Genomic DNA, 12,071 nt, shown 5'->3' with positions numbered 1-12,071 from the left:
AGGAAGAAGAAGCCACCTATGACCAAACTCTTGAATTCCGTAGAGGAGGTGATGGCCAGCCAAGACGATCCACTCGGCCAACCCAGCAGTTCTACCAACCTCCCCGGGCTCGGACCTAATGTGAGAAGGTAAAGTTGACATTGTGAGGAGCTTTCCATGTAAAGAAAGATACTATCATGTTAAATATATAAGTCCAGTTATATATAATATATTATTATATATAATAATATATAAATATTATATATATATAATATTTCATAATAACATATAGACCTACCTCATTTTATTGTGCTTCATTGTATTGCACTTCACAGATACTGCATTTTTTACAAATTGGAAGTTTCTGGCAACCCAGCATCAAGCAATTCTATCAGTGCCATTTTTCTAACAGCATTTGCTCACTTTTCTGTCTCTGTGTCACATTTTGGTAATCCTCACAATATTTCAAACTTCTTCTTATTATTATATTTGTTATGGTGATCTGTAGTCAGTGATCTTTGATGTTACTATTACAAAATGATTATGACTCACTGAAGGCTCAGATGATGGTTAGCACTTTTTAGCAGTAAAGTATTTTTAATTAAGACATGTACATCGCTTTTTAGACATAATGCTATTGCACACTCAATAGACAACAGTATAGTGTAAATATAACTTTTATATGCACTGGGAAACCAAAAACTTAGGGTGATTATTTTATTGCGATATTCACTTTATTGTGGTGGTCTGGAACTGAGCCCTCAGTATCTCTGGGGTTTGCCTGTAATAGAAGAAAACTAATGTTTTAAAACTACTTTCAATTATAAAGTATTTAAGATAATACCATAGTACAAACTACTTTTTCTCCAAACCTTTCCCTGCAAATGCTATCCCTAATCCCCTTTTTTCTCTATACCTACTCTTTTCTATTGGAGGTGATGACAATCAGTGAAATGACTATAGGTTTGAAAGCAGGAAGAAGATGAAAGAAAACAAAGGACTAAATAATTATCAACCTGGGTAATTGAGTTTATTTTTTGTTTAATTGATTTCAGTCCTTTTTAAGAAAGAGGAAATGTTTCATATATATCTTCAGGAATTGGATGAAGACAACATGACTGCTTATTGAGATGTAATTTTGGGGCCTTATGCTGTCATTACAGAAACTTTCATCTTAGAGTTTCAGAAAGAGAGGTGGTATCTGCAAATCATCTTCAGTAGGAAGGAAGAGAAATATAACAAAGTCAGCAAATTATAGGACCAACCTAAGACATTCTCATTTTGATGAACAAAGACCTTACTTCTTAATATGTTTTTAGAAAGAAATACTTTCACCATCTTTGGTAACATTTCTATTTTTTCCTTATGCCAGGGTTTTTGAATATTTTTTTTTTAATAATTAGAGTTTTCCCGTTACAGCTTTTGTTATACATCACATAAGACTATTTTAGACTTTATATCTTTTTTCTTAGTCTCTTCTTAGTAGCAAGACTATTGAGAATTTTTAAGAAATTGTTCCCAATTCCTTAGTTCCTTATTTCAGCTGTTCATTCTGATAATGCTGTTATCCACATTGTACTTGTCCCCTACTGTGTGACTCTCAAACCAGCCAAGACTGTTTAGCACTTGAAATGCAGCTAGCCTGAATTGAGATGTGCTATAAATAAAAAATGCATACCAGATTTCAGACTTAGTTTGAAAAAAAACTCAATAATTTTTATTACTTATATATCAAAATGATAATATTTTAATAGATTGTGTTAAATAAAAAGTTATTACAATAATTTCACCTGTTTATTTTTACTTTTTAATGTGGCTACTAGAAAAGTAAGAATTACGTATGTCTCACATTATATTTCTGGACAGCACTGTTCCAGAGTCTTATATCTCCTGCAGCTTCCCCAAAGCTCTTTCATTGGTTAAAAATTAGTTCTGTCACCCTAAATGAAGAAATGTTTTCCTGTATTTTCTAGCCCTTTGCTCCTTATGTAATAGTGTGCCTGGAGCAGAAGCCTGGTGCCATTTGACTTCTGATTTACCCGAGTAAGCCAGTATAGCACCTTTTTCCTCTTATCGTTGGTTCTTCTTTGCACTTAATACAAGGCTGTCAAGTAAACAAACGTGACCTTTTGCCCACAGTATCACAGAAGAGCCACTTCTTGACTTTGGGCATTTTTCTGTAGCATGCAAGAATTGACCAAAGCAGAATCAAAGTATACGCAAGGACTTCAGCAACTTTACATTGTGCACGGTTGAACATCCACTTTTAAAATAAGCTCAGTGTGCTTATAATTAAATCTTATTTAAGGTAAATGAAAACAGAATTCCCTGTTAGCTTTCCAGGGTCTTCTAAATTGTTTAAAACAGGTTTTAAAATGAGGCCAAAGGTTCTCAACCCTCTGATTGCTCTAGGACAGTGGATGCAGGACCCTAGGGCTCTTCAAGGGTGCCTTAGGGCTGTTGAAGGGAGGGCTAGAAGTAGAGAGAAGATGGTGGGAGTGAGTAAGAGTGTAGCCAATGGGTAGAACTCTCAGTCCTCTGGCCTCTTCTTTAGTGTCTTTCATATGTTTTATACATTAGGGTTCCATCAAAAATTTCCTTTGAAAAAGAGTACACTGCTTAAAAGTAAATTATAAACCATAGTCCTGGGGTAATTGTAGCTTATTCGTATCAAACTGTACAGTGCAAATTGTTCCTCATCAACTAAAACGTTACAATCTAAGTGGTTCTCTGTGTTCCCTGAGCTAAAACTTCCATCTTTCCCAGATGCTTGCTTTGGATTATACTGTTGACATGGAAATCCTCACAGTAAGAAAATTAATTTTGGTGGGGGACAGTCCCATGATGGTATCACTAGAAAAACCTCACTGCAAAATTTACTCTAAAAATTAATTAGTAAGACACATGTGATCTTGGTTGAAAAAACTTATTTATTCATTTTTGTACTTAGTTCAAACATATGTTATGAAAAATTATGAAGTAGAATTAGATATACTATCTTTGAATGGGAGGTTCAGCAATAAGAATTATACTTTTTGCTTTTGTCACACAACTGAATATATTATTTTCTTTTTTTTTAAGTTGATATATTTATTACTTTTTTTCTTAAGATATAATTTTAAATGAAAGGTTTTTAGCATAGGCCTTTTATTTTTTTATTATTTTTAATACATCTTTATTGGAGTATAATTGCTTCACGATACTGTGTTAGTTTCTGTTGTACAACAAAGTGAATCAGCCACATGCATACATGTATCCCCATATCCCCTCCCTCTTGCGTCTCCCTCCCACCCTTCCTATCCCACCCACCCCTCTAGGTGGTCACAAAGCACGGAGCTGATCTCCCTGTGCTTCCCACTAGCTGTCTATTTTACATTTGGTAGTGTATTTTGTTTTTATTTCCTCATTCCTGGTTTCCATTTAACTTAAACATTTAAAAAGAAGATATACACTGTATCCAGCCATTTGACTTCCAGCAAATATAAGCATGAATTCTAATATATGCTGAAATTTTTGTAAGATTTTGTTATTTAAAATTATTCAAGATAGTAAGAAACACTTAAGACACTTTCTTTTATCACTTCTAAAGAACATAATTTCGTAGTCATAATCTTTATGTTTTGGGTACTTTGCTAGGTGATGAATGACCCATAGTAGCTGCGAAGTAAGTGTTTTTTAAATCAATGTATTAAATCAAAGATTTAAAGTTGTTGATGTGTAATTTACATTCTTTGATTATCCTAAGAAGGTTTTTTACAAGCCTTCTATACCATCGCCACCACCGCCCACCCCTACATACTCATATACTTCCCCAAAAGTGGAAAGGGAATTAGATTCTGCTTGAGCCTGGTACTAAGGACAACATCAGTGCTTAGCAAAAGCAAGAGATAGCTGGGAGTTAGGGCTCAGTGGAGGAGGAGGTCTCTAGGGGCAATGTGGGAAATAGGCCTAGGTCTGAGAGAGTGCTGGCAAGTCAGATTCACCCCCTGAGGGGAGAGAGGGCCCAAAACCTCTAGTTCCTGGGCTCATCATTGTTACAGACAACTTAGAGATAAGAGCATATATGGATAGAGAAAGTATACATAGTTATTTAATCAATGAAAATGACCAGAACTATGTGCATTTGGAGAGGTCTCTGACATTATTGGAGCCCTAGGAATTAGATACCAGTTATTGGTGGTGGCAGAAGAGTACGGCTTTAGACACGTTAAGAGTTTGATGTGTTCGGTGCTATCATGAACTTCTGAATAAGAATTATATGATTAAAATTAAGCTTAAGAAATATTGCTGTTATGACATATATATACTACTAGGTATAAAATAGAGAACTAATGAGAACCTACTATATAGCACAGGGAACTCTACTCAATGCTCTGTGGTGACCTAAATGGGAAGGAAGTCCAGAAAAGAGGAGATATATGTATACATATGGTTGATGCACTTTGCTGTACACTTGAAACGAACACAACATTGTAAATTAACAATACCTCAATTAAAAAAAAAAGAAATAAATATTGCTGTTGGATGTAGGATGGATTACAACACCAGGAGGGAAAGAATCTAAGAAGCTATTGCACTGGTCCAGTCAAAGAGTTACAGCCTCGTGTCCTGCTGTAAAAGGAGAGAAATGGCAGACCTGTGTAGAAAGACCTTGTCACACACATCAGCAGGAAGCTCCCTAGTGCCATGGAGGTTAAGGCTAAGTATGCAAAGTGGTTTAATAAATGGTGACTCACTTTTAATTTTATTTCTAGTTTCTTATTTGTTTCATGAAAGAGTAAAGAGTAGTCTTCACAGTTTTGCATATTAACCAGAAACCTTGAAACCAATAGCTAAGCATAGACTACTATATAAATACCATGACTTTGTTTATTTTCTAAGGTCCAGGTTTTAGCACCATTTGTAGCTGGTAAAAGATGGATTTTTAAATGGCTTTTTTTTTTTTTTTGGCAATCTAGATCAGCATCTTTTTGCAAAATTTTTCAAATCAAGGTCAGGGAAGTGATTGCCATAAAGATAGCTATTATTACAGGACCCCATGATGCCAGCTGGATAGGCATCGTGTGAGGATAATAGTACCCAAAGCTCTTTATTTTCTAATCAGGAGACTGTTTACCTCAGAAGACTTCTGCGCTGTTTGAATGCAGCCGTGGGAATGCTACCCATCCCTGCCCAACCATTCTTTCATCCATGAGACTGAAATAGGACTGAAGCAAACAAGGCTTCTCTCACCACCTCTCTCAGCCTTTTCTGTTGTCACCACCCAGAGTGCTTCTACTAGAGTGGTATCTGATAAAGGTGGGGGGCAGGCAGGGGGAGGCGACAGACTCAAGTAAATTACTTGTGAGACTAAACCAGCTCAAAGGTGTTCAAAGGGGAAATGGAGGTGGGTAGAATAGGGGTAGAAGTGCATTGGCAGACTTCATCTTTTTTAGGTCATCCTCTGTTAAACTCTACTCAGTTAATCCGAATTCCTGAAGTGCACATGCTAGCAACAGAGGGACTAACAGTGACAGAGATGTACTTCAAGAATTTCTAGAAGAAAAAATTATTTAAAATATTTTGCTTTTTGTTTACATACTGATTTATAGAAATTATAAATCAGTTTATTTACAAATCAGTATGTTTATGAATTAACAGTGTCCAATTTGCTCTATTTCTGATCTATTGATACTTATACAAACACTTCACATTTACAGGTAAGTTTCAGCAGTGTATCTTGCGTATGGAAAAGTCAATTTGAGGGTCCAGTTTCACTTTCTTCCTCTCTTTTTAAATAGAGTCTTTGTGAAGAAAGGAGCTGTTGACTGAAACATCCTGGTCAAAACCTGTTGATAGACCTCCTACTTGCCCTTCAGAATAAGATGGAGCCGTGGTGGATATTATTATTTGGAGAACTAAAAGACAGATTTTAGGGGCAAAATTCAACCCACATAAAGAATGGGGGAAAAAATACAATAAATTAAGCAAATACCTTTTACAAGTGAAAGAATTTTTTCTTCTGCCATCAATAAAGCCAGTGCACTATTAAATACATGGTTTTGCTGTATGTTTTATTTGCTGAATGTTATTTTTCTTGTTCATCTGGTACTAACCCCATACTAATTGCCTTCTGTAGAATGGCAATTACAGCATACTGATGCCTCCCTGTAATTACAGAATAAACTGACTTACACAGCTTGCCACATTTCTTACAAAACAACCTGAAGCCAAATAGCAGTTCTTAGTATGGTAACACTACTAAATATGACAGCAAAAAATATTCAAAACTTGTATATGTTGTTTTAGCACTCTATTAATGTAATTTGATTGAAAAACAGGCATTCCCTTCCTTATAAAATGTGCAGTGGATCTTTTAAGATGCATCTGGTTGCAGATAACAGAAAACACAGCTCAAACTGGCTTAAACACTAAAGTACTGACTGACTTCACTACCAGAAGCACAGTAGATTTCAGCTGGTTTAATTTAGTGACTCAGAGTTTTCATGAAAGATCCTGATTCTTTGCATCTCATTTCTGCTTTCTCTGGCATAAGCATTCTACAGCAGGCTGCCCCATGGGAGCCCAGGATGGCTACAGCTTCCTGAGCTATTAAATCCAGGGATGTGGTTGGGGTCCCTTCCAGAAGTGCACTTAGAAGAGAAATGAAGCTTTCACACTCAGGCCACATTTACCTGTATCGTGTGACTTTTCAACCTATGAACCAGAAACTTCAACAAGGGTCTGTGGGTTAGTTTAGGCCTGATCCAAGTGTCCCACCCTTACAAGTGGGGGCCATCTGCTTTCCTGGAAGCCTATTCGATTTGAGGCAGAGGATATATATCTGAAAGTCAGGATACTTGCCGAAAGGAGAGGGAGAGGTGTTGGAGAAGCAACCAGAATGTCCATTACAGAGAACCAGTACGTCTAAACTACAAACTCTTAATAGGACAAAAATAATAGTCTTAGTCCTATGAAGTAAGAAGTGAGTAGTTAAAAAGAAATAAGGAGAGGATTTCCCTGGTGGCGCAGTGGTTGAGAGTCCACCTGCCGATGCAGGGGACACGGGTTCGTGCCCCGGTCCGGGAAGATCCCACATGCCGTGGAGCGGCTGGGCCCGTGAGCCATGGCCGCTGAGCCTGTGCGTCCGGAGCCTGTGCTCCGCAACGGGAGAGGCCACAACAGTGAGAGGCCTGCGTACTGCAAAAAAAAAAAAAAAAAAGAATGGAATCTTGCCATTTGCAACGACATGGATGGACCTAGAGGGTATTATGCTAAGTGAAATAAGTGAGACAGAGAAAGACAAAGACCATATTATTTCACTTATATGTGGAATCTAAAAAACACAAGTGAATAAACATAACAAAAGAGAAACAGACTCATAGATACAGAGAACAAACAGGTGGTTGCCAGAGGGGATGGGAGTGGAGGGAGGAAAGAAATAGGTGAGGGAGATTAAGAGGTACAGACTTTCAGTTACAAAATAAATGAGTCATGGGTGTGAAATGTACAGTGTGGGGAATATAGCCAATAATTATGTAATGTCTTTGTATGGTGACAAATGGTAACTAGACTTATTATGGTGATCATTTTGAAATGCACAGAAACATCAAATTACTATGTTGTGTACCATGAACTAACATGGTATTGTAGGTCAATTATACTTCAAAAACAAACAATTTCATAAGAAAAGAGATCAGATTTGTCATTACCAGAGAGGGAGGAAGGGGGTTGGAGGGAATTGGATGAGGTGATCAAAAAGTATAAACTCCTAGTTATAAGATAAATATGTACTAGGGATGTAATGTACAATATGATAAATATAATTAACCCTGCTGTAGTTATATATGAAAGTTGTTAAAAAAGTAAATCCTAAGAGTTCTTGTCAGAAAGAAAAAATATTTCTATTTCTTTAATTTTATATCTGTATGAGATGATTGATGTTCACCAAACTTACTGTGGTAATCATTTCATGATGCATGTAAGTCAAATCATTATGCTATACACCTGAAACTTACAGAATGCTTTTCAATTATATCTCAATAAAACTGGAATAAAAAAAGAACGTATGGTTATAATCAACTGCTTCAGTAAGAGAGGCCTCTGAAAGGGTCTCTTGCATTCTCAAAGCAAAGCTTACTAATTAGTTTTAAGTGTTTCCTAATCTGAGAAATGACAAGAATGAGAAAGAGACATATTTGGGGAACATTTTTTTTCTTCTCATTCAGTTTCTCTCCTTTGAGAGCACAGGTATGAAACATACTAGTAGCACAGTGACTGCTTTGAAGGATTTGGGATCCTTCTGGGCTAGAGAAATACCAGGAAAAACTGGGTTGCTACTTAGAGAATATGGGGCTTAAAGAGGTGCTATTTGTTTGTTTTGTTGTTTATTTGCTTATATTAGAGATTCTGCCCACAAGAGCATGGGGTGAAACAGCAGTCAAAGGGAAAATGGAAAGTTAAAAATAAGGATACAAATAAAGAACTCTTAGGGAAATACTTGAAAATGAAGACAGGCACTTTCAGCCCCCATTTTCCAAGAGGGCAGGTTGTCTGCATAATGGAGAACTCCCACCCCCATCCAGAACGTAGAAATCCTGGTATTAAAACTTCTTATGTTATGAGATTTTTTCTGAGTCATCTGAGGGTGTTCTCTGGGCAGTAGCGTGGATTCTTCTGGCACATGGTGAGGTCTTTTTTCCTTGCTAATTTTTCCATCTGCCTTCTTTCCAGATAATAGAAAGTCAATTTTATGACCATGGTTAGACTGACCATGTAGGTTAAAAATATCAAGACATTGCTTGCTGGTATTGTCAGGTCCACATTATATAATCCAGAGTCATAGACATTATAATTTGAGAGAATTATGATGGCATCATATTTAGTTTCACATTGGGATGATCTTAACTGAAGTCATATAATGACTCAGTTCAGAGATTGCTGGGCTCAACCTCAATGAAACTTTTATAAAAGGCTTTGAGAGACTAGCTGCCCATCTTGCAGGGTCTAGATAGTTTTTTAAAAAATAAATTTAGAACAGCAATAGTAAGGAAATGTAGCCTCATGAAAGGGTAGACAGAACTTTTTTTTTTTTTGATACCTATTTTTATGTCATCTGGTTTAAGAGATACAGAAATACCCATAATTTTCACAGGCTGTTAAATGCTTTGAGGTTTATAGGCAAAGAACAAAGAGGAATGTGGTGACATATTCCAACTTCAGGTGCCATATTCTTGCCCTTTTGTCACAAAAGAAAGGCAATTTTGTTAAAGTTCGAGTTCACAGGATTTCTGCTTGTGTCAGGATAGAGCAACAGAGGAAGGCTTTACCTTCCTGCCTGAAACACATAAAGAACTGGACTAAATACATGAGACATTGGAACTCAAGACATTGGACATGGGCAACAAGGTACAGTGACTCTTGAGAGATGAGAAGCAACTGGGTGAGCCTTACAATTGCTTCAGCTTACTGCCTGGAGGAAGTTTTAAGGCCATGGTGAAGGGAGGAGGAACCCAGGTGGTACCTGTCAGTCTCTGTGAGTTGAGAGATAGAGGGGAGAGCTTAGGGAAGACAGGGTTGGTAGATTTTGCAGGGCAGAATACCAGAGAAATGTTGTTTGACCTAAATCTAATATGTAAAACTATAAAAGATCTGGGAGAAAACAGGAAATCTCCATGACCTTGTGTTTAGACAGAGTTGTTATGTATAACATCAAAAATATGATCCATAAAAGAACAAACTGATAAATAGTACTTAATCAAATTAAGAACTTATGTTTCTCAAAGACACTGTTAAGAAAATTTAAAAGAAAACAAGCCAAAGATTTGGAAAAAATATTTGCAAATTACATATCTGATAAAGGACTTGTATACATAATATATAAAGAGCTCTCAAAACACAATAAGAAATCAGTCTTATTGAAAAATGGGCAAAAGATTTGAACAGTTGACCAAAAAAGATATACAGATGGCAAATAAGACAATGAAAAGATGCTCAAAATCATTAGTCATTAAGGAAATGCAAATTAAAACCATAATGAGGTAACCGCTACACACCTATTAATATGACCAAAATTGAAAAGACCCTCCATACCAAGCGTTGGCAAAGATGTGGAGGAATGGAACTCCCATACACTGCTGGTGAGAATGTAAATGATGCAAACTGCTTGGAAAACAGTTTGACAGATTGTTAAAAAGTTAAACATATATATACCCATCGTATGACCCTGTCATTCCACTCCTAGTTATTTACCCAAGACAAATGAAAGCAGATATTCATACTTAGACTTGTATATAAATGTTCATAGTATCTTTACTTGTAATAGCCCCAAACTGGAAACAACCCAAATGTCCTTTAACGTGCGAATGCATAAACAAGTTGTAGTATATCCATAAATAAAATACCACTCAGCAATGAAAAGGAATGAGCTGATCAATATTTCATGCAACAACAGAAATGAATCTCAAAATAATTATGCTGAGTGAAAGAGGCTAGATGCTCCTGCTTAGAGGGAGGGGAAAGGGAGGGACAAAGAGGGGGGAGAAGAATTTCTATACGCCAATCATACCTCAATAAAACATCTTAAAAAAATTGTAAACTCAATGTGGATGTTTTCTTGCTCTTCCCCTAACTCACTGAAATAATACTGGACACTACTGCATTCAATGAAAAAGTCACATTATAACTTTTTACTCTTCACTGGGTTGTGGTGACAGTATTCTGACAGATATAATTGGCTTTGTTAGAAAATATTTAACCTCAAAAATACTAATTCTTTATGATCATTTTAGAGATATGGAATCTTTAAAATTGCCACTGTCATTTGTAAAGCTCTTAATTCTCAGAGGCCAGATAGGTCATTATAATTATTGTTATTTTTGTTGTGTTAGTACTACTTAGACTTTTAAACTAAGGCTTCTTGGGGCCTGGGTTTTATATATATGTATGTGTACCTAAATTTTCTATTTTCAGACTTTTATCTTTCAGAAGCCTCAGGCATTTCTTTAAAAGGACTAGGGTTTTTAATAGAAAACATTTGCTTGTCTGAGCCCTTTTGTTTTTTCCTTTTATTTATTATACAATTTTCAAGTACTGACAGAAGTAACTCTAGTACCTGTGGCCTAATTTGCTACTTAATAGGTACCTGTTTTAATTTCATAAATCCTTTAGGACTTTAGGGAAAATAAACCCATAAGTGGTTAACTCTGGCATTTTTACAGTACATTGAATTCTTCTAAACTTTACATGGCACTTTTTCAAAATGAAGTAAGTTTTCCCGCTCCTATCTTACATTGCATCTGTATGACATATACATGCTAAAATAAAGACAGTGGGCTTCCCTGGTGGCGCAGTAGTTAAGAATCCACCTGCCAATGCAGTGGACACGGGTTCGAGCCCTGATCCGGGAAGATCCCACATGCCACAGAGCAACTAAGCCCGTGCACCACAACTACTGAGCCCATGCCACAACTACTGAAGTCCACACCTGTAGAGCCTGTGCTCCACAACAAGAGAAGACCGCAATGAGAAGCCCACACACCCCAAGGAAGAGTAGCCCCTGCTCACTGCAACTAGAGAAAGCCCGCATGCAGCAACGAAGACCCAACACAGCCAAAACTAAATTAATTAATTAATTTAAAAAATAAAATACATTTATGTGGTAGCGTTTACACACTATCGTAACTCTTCTGTTATTGGTACTCAGGTTTATGTGCACTGAATAAATAACTCATACATTTTGTCTTAACCTGTTGCTTTCAATGTATAACATGCTAAAACTCATAAACTCAGATGCATGTGATAATCACAAGGTTGAAGATTTTTATAACCATTTTATAGGAAACACTTTATTTTGAGATGGAACATGGTAATTTTTCCATGTCTTCATGGTATTTGCAAAACGATACCCTTTATATACAAATGTTTCCAACTAAATTCTTCTTCGTATCTCTTAAAAATGTTTTGGGAACATATTTCTTTGTCCTGCTGAATAACAAGGCCCAGGGAATTCAGGCCATTTACTATTTTCTCGTTCATGAACATGGGTAGAAACAGATTCTGGGTAGGCCGGATTACAGTTTAGTCATCTACTAAAATAATTTCCTCTGTGAATA

The 12,071-nt window shown here is 36.5% G+C and overlaps 1 protein-coding gene across 3 annotated transcripts in view; it reads left to right on the top strand.

Annotated features, from left to right (window-relative positions):
- Positions 1-6,011, top strand: part of TDRD3 (tudor domain containing 3) — a 201,424-nt gene extending 195,413 nt beyond the window's left edge. For all 3 annotated transcript variants that reach the window (XM_089899470.1, XM_022561168.3, XM_089899471.1), the window contains 2 exons: positions 3-128; positions 5,760-6,011. In XM_089899470.1, coding sequence (XP_089755596.1) covers positions 3-119 — 117 coding nt within the window. In that variant the 3' untranslated portion in view covers positions 120-128; positions 5,760-6,011. The remainder of the gene's footprint in view (positions 1-2; positions 129-5,759) is intronic.
- The last annotated feature ends 6,060 nt before the right edge of the window (positions 6,012-12,071 follow it).

The sequence above is a fragment of the Delphinapterus leucas genome, chromosome 18 (assembly GCF_059928025.1).
Source record: "Delphinapterus leucas isolate spDelLeu-1000000601 "Yukka" chromosome 18, BTC_Dleu_Yukka2, whole genome shotgun sequence".
NCBI lineage: Eukaryota > Metazoa > Chordata > Mammalia > Artiodactyla > Monodontidae > Delphinapterus > Delphinapterus leucas.
The sequence above is the reverse complement of the archived record's forward strand: the minus strand, read 5'-3'. Positions and strand labels throughout refer to the sequence as shown.